We start from the raw sequence: 18,793 nt of genomic DNA on the forward strand, positions 1-18,793 counted from the left end.
CCCGGGCAAGGCAGGAGCCCAGCTGTGGGGGGCCTGGAGCACCCTGTTCAGGCAGGGGCCCCTTGGCTCCCATCATCCCTGCCCTGGGAGCCTAGGGCAGGCCACTCTGGGCCTCTATGTCCTCATCCCTAAAGAGGCTGTTTAGGAGGGCTGTCTTGACTCCCTCACTGGTAGTACTACCCCTCTGACCATCAACTATGAGATGCTTGCAAAGGTGCTGGGGCACTTGAGATACTTGCTAAGTGTTACTGGGGCCGAACTAGGTGTCAGACCCTCACGATCCTCCCAACAGCTTCAGGAAGTGGCTTTTATTGCTCTTACCCCCATTTTACAGATGAGAAAACTGAAGGAGAGAAAAAGCCAATTAGACAACATCATACAGCAAGGAAGGGTAATAATGCTGGGATCCAAACCCAGACCATTTCCTGCTTCTTGGCGCATAACATCATTTTTATGCTGGCAGTGTAATAACGCAAGAGTTGTAAACCTGAGTCCTGACTCAGCCACTACTCCCTGGTGATCTTGGAGAGGAAGCCCTTGCCCCCTCTGGGCCTGGATTTCCCCATATGTAAATGAGGGGTGAGGCCCGGTGACCTGAAGGGTCTGAAATAGGTCTAAGGCAAACCTGGGTGCTGTGTGTTTTGCATATTCACCCCCACATCCCTCCTGCCTTCCCCTCTGCTCCCAGCTGCCAGGAGACCGTGGCCCCTTGGTCCTTTGGCCCACCCTTCACCTGCCAACCCCAGTTCCACCCCATGGTTTTTGACCCACTGTTGTCCACTTCATGCATCTCATGGCTGCCTGCTGAGCTATGTGGAAGCATGAAGGCTTAGGCTCTCCAACCCCAGGGCTGCTGGGCCTGGTGGAGTTTGGAAGCCCGGCTGCACCCGACGTCCGAGTCAGCTTGTGTGTCTAGCTCTCTTGGTTGGCGGTGGAATGGGTACTGGTGTGTCCGAGGGAAGTGCTGGGTGATGAGCCCGGAGAGGGGCCGGCAGGACCCAAATCCTCAGGAGCCTGATCGATGGGCCAGATGTTAGCAGGGCTCTCTCAAGAGTCCTGATTGCCGCCCATTTCCAGGGGTGCCCAAACTAGACTGCTGTCAGGTTAAAAGTGGCCCAGATGCTTGGGGCTGCCCCGCCAGAAGCCAGACCGGGAGGTGCTGCAGAGCCCTACTCCACGCTGGCTGGGAGCAGCAGGAGCTCTGCAAGGGGAGCACGTCCTCTGGACAGGAGCAGCTGGGCCAGGACCCTGCTCTGCAATCTAAGGCCACCATAGTCCTCCCCCCACCCCGCCCCTCAGAGACAAGGACCTGCCACCTGCCAGATGCTCTTGCACCAGCCGGCAGCAGCCTGGCCGCGATGGCAGATGCGTGTTTAGACTGACCACAGCCAGTGCCGCTGGACCGGCCTGCGTGGCTGCTGTGTCCCAGAATAGGATAGATTTCTTCTTGAACGTACGGAGTGGCCATAGTTACTTGAGCCATTTCTCTGTGCCAGGTGTGCATTTCCTCCTCCCAGTGCACCCCGTGAGGGAGGTGAGATGCTCGTCTGACAAAGTGGGGGCACAGCACAGCAAGGTGACTTCCCGGGCTCCTGGGGGAGCCAGCACTGAAATCCTAGTGAAGGGAAGACGAACTAAGAAAAAAGGCCTGTCTCGTTTGCTGGGGTTCAGTCCCAGCCCTACTACTTATCTTTCCCGAGCAAGCTACTTAATCATGCTTACCCTGGTTCCCTGGTCTGTAACGTGAAGATAAGAACAGTGGCAACCTCACGGGATCACTTGAGGACTAGATGCATTAACAACACGAAGGTCCTAGAACTGACCCTGGCCCAGGGTAGACACAAGGCCCCTCTTGCTCACCGTGATTATTTACCAAATGCTCCCGCACCTGTCACGGCCCCCATCCTCTCAGCCCGCTCTCAGGCCCAGCCTGCAAACAAGGACGGGGGCGCAGAGGGCGGCGGGATGAGGGCTGGCAGTGACCCCAGGGTCTCCTGTGTCCACCCCTCAGGAACCAGTGATGACCTGTTCCAGGACTCAGAAGGGCGAGAGGGCTCGGAGGCGGTGGCGGAGCACCAGTTTTCGGACCTGGAGGACTCGGACTCGGACTCGGACCTGGACGAAGACGAGGATGAGGACGAAGAGGAGAGCCAGGACGAGCCATCGGGACTGGCCTCGGAGGCACCCCCGCCCGGCCCGCCGGCCTCGCTGCCGGCAGACTCCTCACCCAGTCCGGGCCCTCAGCCCCCAGATGCCACCTCCGGCGGCCAGGCTACACGGGGCAGCTCGGTCCTGGACGCCGAGCGCCTGGCAGCCAGCAGCTGCTCCACGTCCAGCCAAAGCGCACTGTGCCTCCCCCCGCTGGGACTGGCCCCCTCAGGCCCCATGGAGAAGGACACAGGCTCAGCCCCGAGTGCCAAGGCTGTGTCCCCAAGAAGGCCGTGGTCCCCCAGCAGAGAAGCAGGCAGCCGCCCACCACCGACCCACAAACACTCACTAACCAAAAGCGACTCGTCTCCCCAGCGACACTCACCGGCCCGAGAGCCACAGGCCTCAGCCCCAAGCCCGCCGGGCCCCCCGACGGGCCCTCTCCCCTGTGGGTCTCCAAGACTCGAGCTCTCTCCTCTCAGCTCCTGCCCCCTGGGGAGGGAACTGCCCTCCCGAGCGCATCCGCCCCCTGAACGCAAGGGGGCCCCAGACCCGGGCCCCCCCAAACACTCCCCCACCAGGAGATGGTCCCCGGGCCAGGCCGAGTCACCGCCACGGTCAGCGCTGCCGGGGAAGTGGGCCTGGGCTGGGCCGGGCAGCCCCTCAGCAGGCGAACGCGGCCCAGGCTCGGGGCCGGCCCTGCGGGCTCTCCACCCGCCCGCGCCTCTACCTCACAAGCTTCTCGGCAGAAGCCCCGAGACCTGCGCCTCCACGTGGGTGAGTTCCTGCCCCTGAGCAGCTGGGGTGCTCCTGATGGGGGGGACACCGTGCATTCGTCCCTGAGGTGTCAGACCTGTAGCTTCACAGCCCGGCCAGCCCGGCGATTGCTGATAACATAGCAAGTGTTTGTGGGGTGCACCCAGTGCCAGGCACCACGTGGGGTGCCCGGAGGCAGCCAGTGTAGACTCAGAAGCAGCCGAGCGTGGACGCTGGGGCTGGCCTTGGATGCAGGCCTAAATGCTCACACCCTTCCCCTCCCAGGCCCCCAACCCCACACCTCCGGCACCACTGTCACCAGCGGCCTCAGAGATACCACCTCCAACACCATCCCTGCCAAACCACCAGAACCGTCCCTGCCCCGTCCTCCATGCCATGTCCGCCGTCACTGCACTAGCAAGCCCCTGCCACTACCGGTTAGCTGCCCCGGTGTCACCACAACAGCAGCCCAGTAGCATCCTGTCCCCACCACCACCATGCTGTACCATCACTGTCAACCTACCTTTACCTCCCAGTGCCTCCCCTGTCACCGTATTGTCACGAACCAACCCCCTCCCCCGCCCATCCACTACCAGCAGGACAGATGATGTCACTCAGAGACTCAAGCTCCTGGAGGGGCACGGACTGGGAATCTTGGTTTTTAATTTTGGGGTCACATGACAATTCGTGGTGGTGGGAGGAGGTAAAGAGCCTAGAACAGGAGCTCACATCCAAGGGGAGAACAGGGTCAGGCCCGAGTCTAGGAACAGGAGAGGCAGCAGAACCAAGATAGCGGGGGAGGCCCACGGCACACAGGCATGTGGGGCGGGGGGGGGGGGGCGAGGACCGGGGGCCTCGTGGGCTGCCTGCCTCAGTGCACCAGCACGGGGCAGCACCCCGGGCAGGGAGTCGGAGCTCAACCCCCACCCCAGCCCCCCCCAGGACTTGCCAGGGATCCCGGGCCAGCCCCCACCTCGTGTCTAGGCCTCGGGGGTGTCCAGGAGCCAGCGCGGAGCCCTCGCCTGACCCCGTCTTGTTTTCTGACCCCAGCAGAAGGCCGCACCCCGGAGTCCCTCCTGCTCGCCCGGCCCCGCTCCCCCGCCCTCCTCCCGACCCTTCTCGGCCCCCCACGACTTCCACGGCCACACCCCAGCACGGACAGAGGAGAACATCTTCAGCCACCTCCCCCTGCACTCCCAGCACCTGCCCCGGGCCCCGTGCCCCCTGATCCCCATCGGCGGGATCCAGATGGTGCAGGCCCGGCCGGGCGCCTGGGTCGGCGGCTTCACGGGCGGCGGCAGCGACCTGACGGGGGCCCGGGAGGCCCAGGAGCGAGGCCGCTGGAGTCCCTCCGAGAGCTCGCCGGCCTCCGTGTCCCCCGTGGCTAAGGTATCTAAGTTCACGCTGTCGTCGGAGCTGGAGGGCAGGGAGCGCCCCGAGGACCCAGGGAGGACGAGCGGGGGCCCGGGCCGGCCCCCCGACCGGGAGCCCCACACCGCCCAGGTGCCCGCACAGCCCGGCCCCCGCGCCCCGCCCGAGGCCCGGCCGCCCCCTGCCCGCAGGCCAGAGCCCTGGAGCCCCCGCGGGGAGCCCGCCCCCCCTGCGGCCTGCGCCCCGGCCCTGGACCGCAGCAGCTCCGTGGGCTGCCTGGCCGAGGCCTCCGCTCGCTTCCCAGCCCGGAGGAGGCACCTGTCCGGGGAGCCCAGGACCAGTCGGGGCTCCCCCGAGCCCTCAGGAAGTGGGGGGCCCGGGGCACTTCCACGCCAGCCCGAGGACAGGGGCCCCCCGAGCGCTTAGCCTCTCTCCGGCTGCTTCAGCATCTGGCTTCCGGTGTTCGGCAACAGCAGACGTTTCCAGGCCGCCTCCTCGAAGTCATCTCGCTCTCATGGGCTCCGTCTCCCGTCTGTCTGTCTGTCCAAGCAGCTTCTGCTCCGCCCCCACCTGTTCTATCTTCCCACGTATGCAGTTACCTGTGCCTTTTTCTATACCTTTTGTTGCTTGAAAAGAAACAAAACACACTCACACATTAAAACACACACACAACCAACAACAACCCATGAGGAGTTTGAGGCTGTGAATATTTTGTGCTTTTGTGAGAAAGGGTGTAGGTGGGGCCTCACCCTGGGCCACTGCAGTCTGCTGGCCACCCGCCCCCTCCATCCCCCCAAGGCTGGCCAGAGGTAACCATTGGCTGAGGGACAGGGGGATGCACTGAAGGAGAAAAAAGCAAAAGCAAGAAGCTTTGAAAAACATATAATTAAATGTAAAAGCAAGCACTCCTATGTACAGGTGTTTATGGTTCCTATTTATTGCCGCTTTATTCCACCCCAGCCAGTGGCCACCCTCGCTGCCGGGAGAAGGGCCAGCGGCCCGAGGCAGAGGGACACGGGCAGGGGGACCCCACTCAGCCTCCAAAGGCAGGCCCAGAAAACCCCGGCTTGCTTTTTTCCCCGAGGAAAAGAAAATTCCACCTTTCCTAGGATTTCAACACAAATAGGAGGAGGCAAGAGAAGGTAGGAGCTTGCTGGTCCCCCCGGGCTCCCTGATACCCAGGTGGTGTGAGCTGTGGGCCCATCCTCGTATCCTGACAAACTCCCCCAGCTCCCCACCCTCAACCGCTCCCCTCCACCCCCCACCCCTAGCCCCTCAGCTGCGAAAGAAGCCCTGAATGTTCACCTCCTGGTTCCTGAGCACCTGACGAAGGCCTGGCTTCAGGGCTGAGCTAACAGGCTGCCTCCCTTGTTCTAGAAACTACCCACGAGGCCGAAGTGACAGGGCCCAACCCATAGGGGTCAAGATCCAAGGTGCACTGCCTCACCGTTCCTGAAGCTGGGGCTTGGGTTTCATTGTATGTTTGGTCCCTGGGGTTCAAAGGGCCCTATTTCTTCCATGGTGGGGCTTTTCCAGGGCTGAGCCCCAAACATTTATAGGGACCTGTTTCTGGGCCTCTTTTTGGCGAGATGGGAAACCCGCCCCCCACCGCCATCCCCACCCCACGCACCGTCAGGCCTCCACTACCCCCAGAAAGTACCCAAAACCATGACTGGTGGGAAGTGCCCAGGCCTGTTTGTTGTGTTGGCTTAAATCTCTTTTAAAAATTATACACACACACACACACACACACACACACACACATACACACACGCGTAAAAAGAGAGGATGGTGTTTGGTACTCTCCCAGCCTCCTCAGATTCTCTTGACCTAGAAGAATTGTCCCTGAGTCAATTGAATAATTCTCCCAAGTAATCAGTACTAGCCAGTGTCTCCTTCCTCATCCCCATCCTCTCCCTCAAGAAGCTGCCCTGGACCCCCTGAGGCAAAAACCTGCTTTGTAAGAAAAATAATATGACCAGAAATTAAAATCCCAAGTTGAAATATAGAACTCATGTTTGCCCTGCCCTGGGAGAGGCGAGTTTTCTCCCAACCTTCTAGAATTTATTTTCTTTAGTTTCTACAAGGAGGAGAAAGCACAGGGACCATGGTCCTGGCCCACCGGGGCCAGGTGCTGAAGCCACCTTACAGAGCAGAGACTCCCTGACCATCCTCAGTCCTCAGCCAGGCCGTGTGAATCCTGTGCCTGGGGCCTCCTGAGCCGTTGTGTAGACAGGACACCGGTTGAGGCCCTAATTCCCTCCTGTGCCAGTTCAGGGCCTTTCCCTTCCTGGCCTCTGCTGAGCAGATGGGCCAGCCCCAGGTTCAGCTAAGATGCAAACCAGACAATAGGGAAGGGCCTCCCTGGGGATGTGCTGGGCTCCAGGGTGCTGGGGGTGAGGTTAGCCGGAGGTCTCAGCTGCCCAGCCTGGAGTCCTGGGCTCCTGTGCGCCCTGGGACAAGGCCAGCAAGCCCAGCTTTGACTGTTTGGGCCTCACAGGAAGTGGGAAGGTGCCCAGCCCCGGTTCCGGCCCCGACTTCCCTCACCCTCACCTCTCAGCCCTACCAGTGGACACTTGTAACACTGGAGCCTGGGAGCTGGATAAAGGGCATCGCTCCAGCCCAGGTTTGAAACTCTCTTGGGCAAGATCGTCCAGCCACGAAGGGGTTTCTGCTAGCTGAGCCCAGCCCCAACCTTTGGGGGTGGCCACGCCCCTCCCCCCAGCCATCCACCACCCCCCCAACTCTCCTCCGTGTCATTTCTCTGTTGAAGAGCCTGGCCACTGAGCTTTCCTTCCTGGGAGACCCAGTCATGGACAACGTGGCCAGCAGGGGACAGTCCTCGCAGCCATTCCGGCCCACAGGCACGGGCAGAGAGGACAGGCACCGGGAGTCACCAGAGACCCATTTCTCAATGACAAGGACACGATGACGATGCACAAATAGAATCTGGCCAAAGGGCTGTTGCTCCACACCGATCCCCAGAGGGATGGAATCGATGCCACCAGCCTGGGACGTATGTCCCTGGGCACAATGCTAACCCCTTTTGCCAGACTCTCCCCCTGCTCCCCTGAGCACAGGGCCCCAGCCCACACACACCCCTCCATAATGTGGAAAGGACTTCACTGCATGCCCTCCCGGAGCCCCCGTCCCACTCTCAACCACTCCCACATTTGCAGTTTGCGCGTGATGCTCGCTACTGTCCCTGTTAAGGGGGACGGGGCCGAAACAGTGCTGGGTTTCACCATAGACACCTGCTGGTGCTCGAAGTGTGCGGGCCGGCGGCTCCTTGGTCCAGGCTCACTCGGGTCCTTGGGTGTTGGCAGTGTGGCAGGAGCCAGATTGCAGAGGGCTCACAGCCAGCCCTCGCCTTCTGTTGGGGATCCTGAGACACTTAGCCCCCAGGCCGGCCCTCCAGGATGCCCTCACTGTCGGCACACTCGGGGGGGTTCTGGATACTGACCCCGTTCTTCTCCAAGTCACCTTTCCCCAGGCTCAGCCCCAGACCCCCACCCAGGGCTTGCACTCTGCCCACCCACGGACACCCTCCAGGACCCTGACAGCAACAAGCTGCCTCTCACTCCCTTTCCCATCACCTCCAACTTGCAAACCCAGAGGTCCCTCTGCTTCCCTCTTTCGGAAAAAGTCCGAAAGAATCAACTCCCTGATTCCTGTAGCCCCATTTCATTCTCACCCTGCACTTCTGAATAGGAACCAGCAATATATCTGAGCTGAACATGCTCTTTAGTCCTTTCTCCAGAAAGGAAAGAAAAAAAATCCTCCTGAAAGGAAAAGTCCTGCCTTGGAGACGGATCTGCAGCATTGACCAGGGGAAGAAAGTTCCCGAAGGCCTGTCCTACAAATTCTGCTTCCGTGTTGTGGCTCCAGTCTGCTTTCCATTAGAAAACTGCTTCGGCACTTATGATCACTTTACTAAACCTAGTGTTTAAAAAGAAAGAGAGAGAGAGAGAGAGAAGAGAAAAAAGAAACAGAAAAAAGAAACGTGTAGGCAAATGTAAGATATACGCTCTCTGTAAGATAAATATTTGCCTTTTTTTTCTAAAAGGTGTATGTATTCCGTATGTGAAATCGTCTGTAGAGAATTTCTATGTTCTTAAATGGCAATACATTCCAAAAATCGTCCTGTAGATATGTACAGCAGCCACACTGGGATGGGGTAGTTTTGCCTGTAATTTTATTTAAACTCCAGTTTCTACACTTGCATCTTGCAATGCCGGTATGGTATATATCAGTGAAAAAGAAAAAAAAAACAAAAACAAAAAACAAAAAATCCATGCAGGTCTAAAGCACAGAGTCTGATATACAAAAGGAAAAAAATGCTCAGTATTGATGTGTGTGACCTTTGTTGTAAATTACATCTGTACTGTGAATGAGAGGTTTTTACAAGTATAATAATTGCCTTTATTACAGCTCTGGCTGGGTGTTCAGCCTGAGGATATTTTTTAAAAAAAAGACACAGCACGTTGGAATAAATTTGAAAATCCCAACATAGCCCTGTCGCCTGGCTCATGGTTTTTCTTGAACGCTGTAGAATGTCAGGGTTGGAGGGACACTCGGTGTATCGAGTGCTGCTTTCACTACAGAGACTTGAGGCCCAGGGGAGGCAGGTGACCAGGCCAGCAGGACACAGCGGGTGACCCTTGTGCCCCTCGCTTCTGGGCCTGGCGAGGAGCACCAGAGAGCGCACGGTGTGGTCTGCGGTCTGGGTTTCCCGGGGCTGCTGTAACAACTTACTGCAGAATAGGTGGCTAGAAACAAAGAAATCTATTCCGTCACAGTTCTGGAGACCAGAAGTCTGGAGTCTGGGTGTTGGCAAGGTTGGCTCCTTCTGGAGGCTCTGAGGGAGAGTCCATCCCCACACCTCTCTCCCAGCTTCTGTGGTCGCAAGCGAGCCTTGGTGTGCCTTGGTGTGTAGCCATGTCACCGGATCTCTTCTTCCCGCCTTCTCTGTAGTTCCCCCCCACCCCCCGCCTTCTCTTCTAAAGACACTGGTCATGGGATTTGGGGCCTACCCTAATCCAAGGTGATCTTATCTCCTGATCCTTCACGAATACATCTGCAAAGATCCTTTTTCCAACTTAACGTCACACTCTGGTTCTGGGGACTGGGGCACGGGCTGCACTTTGGAGGGCCATCATCCAACTCACTACAGAGTAAGACCTGGAATCGGACCATGACACAGCCTCTCACTGCCCGTGTGACCTTGGGCAAAGTACACAACCTCTCTGGGCTTCCTCCATTGCCCAACCATAATGTGGAGGGTGGTTGTGGGGATTAAGTGAGATGGCGTACTCAGGGTGGCTAATGGAGCCTCGAACATAGTAAGCCTTCAAATATCTCTGAGCAGGTGGCTGTGGGGGCTGCTGGGGACACCAGGGAGAAAAGGCAGGCATGGATCCCCCCACCTTTTGCATTCCATCATAATTTGCTGAGCGCCAGTGAGGGGTGAAGGTTGGATACAGCAGTGACCAGACAGTCCCACCCTCGAAGAGCGTACATTTTAACACGTCATTGCCTACAAATTGCCTCCCATGACATCATTGTGTGTATTACCTCCTTGTGATGTCACTGCATGTACATTACCTCCTCGTGACATCATTGCCTGTACATTGGCTCCTCATGACATCATTGCGTGTACATTATCTCCTGGTGATGTCATTAATGACCCAATCACGTGGCCATAATTGCTGTGACAGGAGAGAACAAAAGCTCTCATCCAGACTGGGTCTGAGTCGTCCTGGAGACCTTTCTTGACCTCAGGGTCAGAGGAGGAAGAGGAAGCCATGAGAAGGAGCAGCCCAGAAGTTCAGCACTGAGAAGCTAAGAAGCTGTTTCAGCACTGAGGGGATCACTGTGGACTTAGGGAAAGCCTGGCCTAGTACGGGGCCTGGTGCATAGCGAGCCCTTCACAGGTACTGCTGCATGTCGAATAACGGACAGGAAGCGGGGATGACAGATGCGACACTTTCTCAGGGGAGATTGGGGCTCCAGGGGGCATGCAGCCCAGGGAAGACTTGCCAGTGCTGCAGAGGGCGGGGTAGGGGGGTGCTGATGGGAAGGAGATGGTGAGAACGGAGCCGACATCTGTCCCCCACCCACTGCCCCGCACTGTGACCCTGTGAAGAGGTGCAGGGGACGTCAGTGTGTCTGCTGGGGGAGAGGAAGTTGGGGGCGGCCCTGCGGAGAATGAAGTGAAGCCACCTAAAGATTACAGACTTGAGAAGGGGTGAACGACCTCGGAGGCAGGGAGGAGAAAGCTGGCCGGGGGACCAGGCCCGCCAAGGCCCGGGGTGCTGCACTGCGTGGTTTCTCCCGAGGCGCTCAGCAGCTGTGGTGCGGTGAGGGCAGCCAGGCTGATGTCCAGCCCGGGGACAGAGGGACAGTGGGGTGCAGGACATGAGAATATTGGCAAACAAAGAGGTGAGTTTGCCAGGGCAGGGAAGCAGATGGGTGGCTGATACAGAGAGAGGCCAGTGGTCAAGGGACAGGGCATCTGGACGAAGACAGAAAAGGCTGTGAGCTGTCCTAGCTCATTATTTCAGAGGTGAGCCAGGTGGGCAGAGGACGGTCGGCCTCTGACGTGGCTGCTGAGGTGCAGGGAAGGAGGAGGCCGCTGCAGAGGAACAGGCCAGGAGACGACTGGCCAAAGTGTGGAGGTCACCTCTGGTCACTGCAGGGCTCGGGGGCAGATCAGGGAGTAAGTAGCAGTCAGGAGAGGGAGAGACAAGCACCCCTGAAACTCAGGGGTTGACTCAGCAAAAGCTTATTTTTTCCCTTGACCACACTCTCAATGGGGATCAGCAGGGGAATGCTACTGACCCCCCTCCCCGCCCCACTTAGAGACCCAGGCTGATGGAGGACATCTCCACACCCCCATGACCTCAGAGGCAGATGAAAAGAGTACTGCGCTCCCTTGCCCATAAATGTGTCCAGCTGGAAACAAGCCTCCCTCCCCTTACATTTCAGTGGCCAAAGAAGTCACACGGCCAGGCCTAATGGAAGAGACCAAGATTACCTGGAAGCAGCCCTCATGATGGTCACACAGCTAGGACTTCCCGAAATCAGAAGTGCCCAGGAGATGAGCAGCTGTTGGGGCTGGCATGGGGCAGGGCAGGGCCTGATGACATCGGCCTCAAAGATGCTGGATTTTTCCAGGTGATGAAAAAAACAAAGGTCTAAAAGAGACCCCACAGAGTGAAGATGGCAGCTGGCATTAGAATCGTGGGGGTGTGCGTGAGAGCGAGTCCTTGTGAAGACCCTGGGCCTCAACCTAGGCGACTGGGAAAAGTCCCAAACAGCCCCAAAGAAAGAACGGCATTAGCATGTGCCTAGCATTTTGCAAACCTGATTTGTAGTCCTTCCGACAACCCAGAATGATGAGTTACTGTCCCCATTTTTAGAGGAGAAAGGACCCCGACCTGCCGCAGGTGCACCGCTAGTCAGAGGCAGCTCCTCATGGAAGTCCAGGTTCCTTCCTTCTCTCCAACCTTATCTGTGGCCCAAGGGGGAGCCCTGGGTCTCAGACAGCTCCCCTCCTCCGCCCAGGAAGCAGTGGGACCAGGCAGGCCCACCCAGGCTGGGGCTTCTTCCCAGCAGCTTCCCAGCTTGTCAGCAGTGCCACCTGGTAGCCACTTGGCTTCCCCGTGCCTGAGGCCGCAGGCCCTGGGATCAACCGGCAGGTGCCCAGGTCTGGCTTCCCGTCCTCCAGAGCATGAACACTGCATGTGAATTCTCTGCAGGACCGGCCACCTGCCCTCGCCCACCTGCCACGGGGCCCAAGGCCTCCCAGCCATTTATACTGCCACCAGGCCTCCCACAGCTGCTCTCTAGAGGTCATGAAGCATGTTCCCTTTTGAAGTAAGGCAGGATGGGGCCCACGCCCCCATTCCCCACATGAAGGGTCGAGCCCCAAATCACACCCTGGCCCATGGCAGGGCCGCTGATCTAGTAAGACCTGACCCAGAGCCTCAGGAGGGCTTAGGCTGCTGTCTGTGGCCATGGAGGCCTTAGCCAAGCTGTGCCTGGCTCCCCATCCAGGGTTGGGCTGATCCTGCCCTCACCCCAAAGCCTGGACTGTCTCTGGGCTCAGGACCTGGAGACTCCTGGGGCCAGGCCACTGCAGGCCGGACAGCTTCAGAAGGCAGGCCAGCCTGAGATGGGCATGAATGCAGAGAACCAGGAAGAAGTAGGGTCAGGGGAGGACAGAGGGAAGCTGAGAAAGAGCAGGTGGGGGCTGACCCCATGGGCTCATCACAAGGTGGGGGGCTCATACCCCATCCCATTCACAGAGGAGGAAGACTGGGGCTCGGACAGGTGCTGCTGCCTTCCGAGGTCATAGTGGCCAGCGGCAGAGCCAAGATTTAAAACCAGGCCCTTATATTCAGGAAGTGGTTGGCTCTATGGAAGGGGGATCTGCCTCTTTGCTACTGAGCAGCCCTCGAATCCGGGTTGGGTTTGGGGGACCCTCGCATATGTTTCCCCTGATCCCATCTAAGCCTCGGCTGCTTTAGGGAGACCCTTTTATTCATGAGAAAATTGACGTCCAGAGCCAAGGAGGGCTTGGCCCGGGGCCAGGGCTAGGATTCCTGAACCCTCAGCACAGCCACCTGTACAGCCTGCCCACCCTGCCCACCCCTCCTCTACCCCAGGCCCAGGTTCACCTGCCTGGCTCTCCTGCCCAGCTCTGCCTTTTTAGGAAAGGAAAAGAGCAGCCCCGGTGGCAGGCAGGCCAGTGGGCAGGTGGCCACGCTAATCCATCAGCTCCCGGCGGCTCTGGTTACCGTGGTTTGGGGCCCCGGCGGCCCGGGCTGGGAGTGCCAGCCCAGCCAATGGGTGCCGCCAGCTGAGCTACCCTGCCAGAGCCATACAAGGCCTTGCTGCAGCCCAGTCTCAAGCCAGCATAGGGCAGCCCCAGCGCCGGCACCCGCCCCGCCCGCGAGCCTGCCAGCCCAGCACGTCCTCGGACTCTGTCTAATCCAGCCTGGGAGTAGGCAAGGCTAGGGTGCACGTGCACCAGGCCCAGGGCTCCCCAGGGTCAGGAAGGTGGCATCATGAGGGCAGAGGCCAGGAGTGGGGCAGGGGCCTAGCTGGCAGTAGGGATCCCAGCTGGGGTCAGGAGGATGGAGTCCGACCTGGCCCAGGCTGAGCCATCTCTGGACAAGATGCCCTTCTGTCCCCGTCATCCCTTTGGCCTGACTGGCCACCTGTCCGGCCCTGTCTGGGAAGCATCTCAGCAAAGTTAGTATCTGGTTCTTTCCAGGGTCTTCCCAGGGTCCAGGCCCTAAGTTACCTAATCCATCCTGAGTGTAAGCCTCTCAAAAGTGGGGGTGTCCGATGGTGTGTGCATGTTGTGAGTCATGTACCTGTACATCCCCTTGTGGACCTTGTGTGGCTCCCAGTCACTGTGATGGGTCTGGGCATGGGAGGGTGGAGGCAGGTAGGGACAGGAAGCCATCCCCCTCACCCAGCACAGCTCAGCCCATCTGTCAGCCCCTAGTGGCTTCAACCTAATGCTCACGAGATCCCTGGCAAATACAACGTCTTGGCCCCATTTGGCAAATGAGGAAACTGAGTCACAGAGAGGTTCTTTGTCCAAGGTCAGGGTGCCAGGATTCAACCCTAGAGCAGTCGGACTCTAAATCACTGGATACATAGAGTTCCTCCTCTGGGAATTTCAGATCTTGGAGGGACAGGGGCTACCACTTGGACCAAAGTGCATATGGAGGGATGAAGATGACTTTCTGAGACAAGGGGACCTTTTGATCCTGTGTGGGGCAGAGTTTTCCAGACCCGGGAGGCACTACCGTTCCCCAGGCCATGGCTGTGGCCGCCCAGATGTTCAGAGGCCCAGGTGGGGCCTCCTTGACCACCACTGGCAACTAGATTCCTCATGGAAGCCACCAGGTTTGAGCATCCCCATGTGTCCTACATGGACCAAGGTGAGCTTAGAGCCAAGACTGTGGTACTCTCCAGGGCCACCCAGCAGGTGAGGGAAACGTGCTGGCATGGGGGGGGCGGGCCAGGCTGGCATTGGGCTCTGTTTGCTCACCCAAGAAAGAAGGAGATAAATATAGACACAGGATTACTCAGACACGGCCTGGGAAAACCGGCTCCACACCTTGACTTCAGCCCTGGACCAGTCTCACCTTTACCTGCCTGCCCACTCCGTGCCTGCTGCCAGGCCTGCCCCACCTCCTCCCAGGACTCCCCACCTGGAAACTCTGGGACAGCCCTTCCTACTTGCTCTCTGGGGGCGGGACAGAAACCAAGGCCCAGAGAGAGCAGGGCGCTTGCCTCAAGTCCCCCAGCAGGTCAGGAGCGGGCAAAGCGAGGGCCGCACCTGGCATTCGAGGTCATCTTTTCGGGCCCAGGCACTACATCTGCCCGGACTCAGTCTCCCCAGTCTCCCCAGCTGAGAGACAGGGGCCTGGCACACCCAGCCCTCAATTGCCTTGGGCCTGCACATCGGATGGAGCTGGACACCAGCCAGCAGGAAGGGGCCTGGTGCGGGCCTGAGCGGGACGTGGGCGCTCGGACGCGGGAACCAGACTGCATGGGCTCAAATTCCAGCTGTCCATTTGTCAGCGGTGGGACTTCGGTCAAGTCACTTAACATATTTGTGCCTCAGTTTCCTTGCCTCTAAAATGAGAATAATAAGAATAGCTATTATTATATATTATGATCTACTATATTTATAAAATGGTATAAATGTATAAATAAATAAATTTATATTTATTAAATGTTAATATTGTGTACATGCGGTGTAATAATAATAATAGCCCAATAATGGCACCAGCCTTCTGGAGTATCAGGGAGGTTTAGATGCAAAGCACTTACACCAGGCCTCGGCGCAGAGCAACTGCTCCATGCAGGTTTGCTACGATCGCCCCACAGAGGCAGGTGGGGGCAGTGACACAGGGGCCCTGGAGGGTGGCTCTGAGGCTCCCGCCCGCCAAGGCCAGGGCTGTACAGCGTCTAGGCCTCTGCTGTGCTGTGGCCCCTGCAGCAGCCGCCCCCCCGCCCCCCGCCCGGCCCTGCCTGCAGCTTCTAGAGTCAGGCAGACAAGCAGCGAATCTGGGCCCGTGTGCGGCCCCCTCCAGGCCTCAAATCCTGCTCTGTCCACCCCGGGATTGGTGGGAGGCTTACCTAGGGAAATGTGTGGGAAACGTGGAGGTCAGCCAGGCAAATGGGCTCTCCACACCTGATCCATCCCAACCCCCTTTCTCTTGCGTCCCCCAGCTGCCTCCAGGCCACGTGCCCAGCCTGAGAGAAGGGGTACCTAGCTACGTGACCCTCACGCATGCAAGGGTGCACGCACCACCTCTGACACTGCACGGGCCCCTGCCCACAGGCCTGCGGGACCACCAGGGATCCTTAAGTTCCCTCCTGCACCCTTCATGCACTCATGAGCATCTGCACGGGTGTCCGTGCTCTCCCCCGTGCGCACCTGCACACACACACGTCCGTGAATGCATGGGCTCCCGGGGCACAGCCGTGCACACATATGCACACCCATGTATGGGCACAGAGAAGCAGGTGCCTGCAGGTGCGTCCCTGCCCATCCTCCCCAGCATGCACACTCTCACACTCAGGGGTGTCCCAGCCAGGCCCGGCCCTAAGGTGGCCGTCTTCACAGCAGAGGAATGCAGAGAGCTGGGGATACTCTGCCAGCGGACGTGAGGGAGAGGCCCAGGGGAAACCACACGGGCAGGAATCCAGGCAGGCATGCCAGGCTGAGGCGGGGCCCTTGGGTGCCAGGAACTGTGCTGGGGTGGGGGCGCATGTGCAGATATCTGCTCACTCCCATCTCTCCTGCCCCCCAGTGTCCTCGGAGTCTCTGGGACCTACAGGCCAAGGGGTCTCACATACCATCGTCCTCCCCTTGACATGGCAAGCAGGTGCTCCCCACCCAGCCCTGCTGTGTGGCAAGGGCCCCGTCACTCCCCGGGTTGCAGTGGCTGGTCTGAGCTATGAGGGGCTACACCAGGAGGTTTTCCTCACGGGGGCCCCAAGAGGACCTATGACCACAGAGATCTACAGGAGAAGTGTAGTCACTGACTCAACTCAAGGGAGGTGATGGACACCATGTGGAAGGCAGCAGAACTCCTTGGGTAGGGCTCACATTGACCCAGCAGCCACTGTGTGCGGAGGCACTTGTGTCTACCAAGTCTCCGAGTGTTCGCAAAACAGGCCCTGTTTCCATTTACAGATGCGGAATCCGAGGCGCCGTGACCTACCCAGGTGGGACCTACCCAGGTCCCAGCCCAGCACGGTGCACGTGTGCGGCCTCCGCCACCGGGCACATTTCACACAGCAGGTGAACAGGTCTGCAGGTGAGGCCCAAACACGGTGGGCAGCATAAGAAGCACTGACCCAGATGCAGGGATCCCTGTCCCCAGGTGGGGCAAGGCCTGCCAAGACCCTCACCACATCTCCCTTCTCCAGGTCACAGCTGTGCTACCCGTGGGTGGGACCACACGGGGGGTGGGGGGGACAGGGCCACCTGGGGGCTTCGGCCTCTTTTGCCAGCATCCAGCATGGGGGACTAGCTGAGGCTGGGTGGTAGACCAGTACGCCATGCTGGTGTACCCAGAGAGGGCAGGCACTAAGATGGGGACAAGGCCTCTGCATTGTTGGCCCCGGGGTGGGGGAGGTCATCCCCTATCTCCCCCATAAAGAACACATGGCCTCAGTGGAACAAAAGCCAACAAATTCCAGAACAGACTGAGCAGGGACAGGGGCTGGTGAGGACCCCAGTGAGGTCCTACCCAGTTGCAGAGTCCCTGAGACCAGAGCTGATGCCTGCAGATCCCTGTGAAAGGTCCCCAAACCAACTGGGTCCCCCATGTTCCAGCCCCGGGTGGGACAACATGCACTCCGCCCTGGTGTGTAGGAGCCTGTGGAGGAAGGAAGGGGGAAGGAGGGAGTACATGACCAAACTCCCATCCAGAGAACCCCCGCTAGACTGGCCACCCTGCGTGCCCCCTGCATGCAGGCTCTACCCACAGGCTTGGCCACTCAGCTCCCAGGGAAGCTAAAATGCCAGTGGGGTCAGGGTAGGACCCAGCAGGCTGGTGACAAGCCCAAAGCCATCCAGGGCAGGAAGGATTCTAACTCCAGCCACCAGTGCTGCTCCTGAGGAGAGCCCGAAGTAGAGCCTCAGGCCTGGTCATGGCCGCAGCCCTCGGCAGCCTGGGGTGCCCAGCCTTCCCCTCCAGCCCAGGAGGAAGGCCCATCCCCTTGAAGAAGGGGGTCTCACTGCACCAGGCTCCCACTCGCTCCCCCAGGGACCAGAGTGTGGTCCAGGCCAATGACTCCTCCTCTCTGAGCCTCAATGTCCGCCAGCAGCAGCAGCAGTGCCCACCACTCAGGGTGGTTCTCATCATTAGATGGCACGACGTCTAGAAAGATCCAGGCGTAGGCTTGCACGCAAAAGGTCTCACCGTTCACCATGTGTGGTTCCCAAAGACCTCAAGGCCCTTGCACTCCCAGGCTTGACACATTACCCAGCACGGGACTCTGGAGAAGAGCAAGACAATGTCACCCCACTCTTGGGCTTCCCAGGCCCAGACACGGCGGGGGGGGGGGGGGGGTGCAGGGAGTGACTTGGGGAAACACACAGGCAGAGCTTGGAGGGCTCGGGTGCCCTGCGCGATGCGGGCAAGAGAGCGCAGGCTCCTGCAGGGTCCGAGGGCAGCTCTCTGCGCCCTCGAGGTGCCACCGTGGCGCTTCCAGAGCACAGGCCTTCCTCCTTCTGGGCACCCCCCACCGTGCAGGTGCTGTTCCCCTGGGACCCGCGCAGGGGGCGCGGGCTGCCAGGACCCCCGTAGGCCGGGCCCCCGTGGGGTGTCCCCAGTCCCGGAGGCGCGCGCACAGCCGGGCGCGGCGGGGGGCGCACGTGGGGCGCTGCCGCGGTGATGTCAGGCCCCGCCGCGCCCCGGTCCCAGCACGTTCGGCCCAGAGCAGCGGGAACAAAGCGTCCTGCGCATTCCTGCGCGCTGACTCACTGCCCGCACGTAGCGCCGCCGCCGCTTTGCCCAAAATTGGTCGCGAGCGAGGGCGGGCCGAGGGCTGCGCGGCGGGGAGCGCGGGGCGGGGAGCGCGGGGCGGGGAGCCCCCCCCCCAGGATTTCCCAAAACAGGCAAGAGAGGGGGCAGCGACCCAGGCGGCGGGGATGCCCGCGGGTCAGGCGGGGGGGGGGGGGGGGCACCGCGTGCGGCTGGGAGGGGGCGCGGCCGCCCCGCGAGCACTGCCTGTCTCTGAGCCTCAGTTTCCCCGTCTGCCAAATGGGGATGCATGCGCAGGGCACGGTCGTAAGCTCTCAGGTATGAGCTGGCTCAACGAATTCTTACACCAAACCTACGAGAAACGTGTAGGATCATCACCATTTTACAAATAGGGAAACTGAGGCACGGACACTGATTGGCGTGAGGTCCCCTACTAGTGAGTGGCAGGGCTGGGATTCGAACCCAGGTTGGGGTCTGCAATGATTCCCCCC

The 18,793-nt window shown here is 59.6% G+C and overlaps 1 protein-coding gene across 2 annotated transcripts in view; it reads left to right on the plus strand.

Moving 5' to 3' along the window:
* The window catches only part of HIVEP3 (HIVEP zinc finger 3), a 57,329-nt gene extending 52,143 nt beyond the window's left edge, over window positions 1-5,186 (plus strand). Inside the window, exons 5-6 of one of the 2 annotated variants that reach the window (XM_025983721.2) lie at window positions 2,012-2,925; window positions 3,955-5,186. In XM_025983721.2, coding sequence (XP_025839506.2) covers window positions 2,012-2,925; window positions 3,955-4,701 — 1,661 coding nt within the window. In that variant the 3' untranslated portion in view covers window positions 4,702-5,186. The remainder of the gene's footprint in view (window positions 1-2,011; window positions 2,926-3,954) is intronic. The other variant, XM_072723698.1, reaches the window with a different exon arrangement.
* Window positions 5,187-18,793: the final 13,607 nt, after the last annotated feature.

This window comes from Vulpes vulpes, chromosome 10 (genome assembly GCF_048418805.1).
Source record: "Vulpes vulpes isolate BD-2025 chromosome 10, VulVul3, whole genome shotgun sequence".
NCBI classification, from domain to species: Eukaryota; Metazoa; Chordata; class Mammalia; order Carnivora; family Canidae; genus Vulpes; species Vulpes vulpes.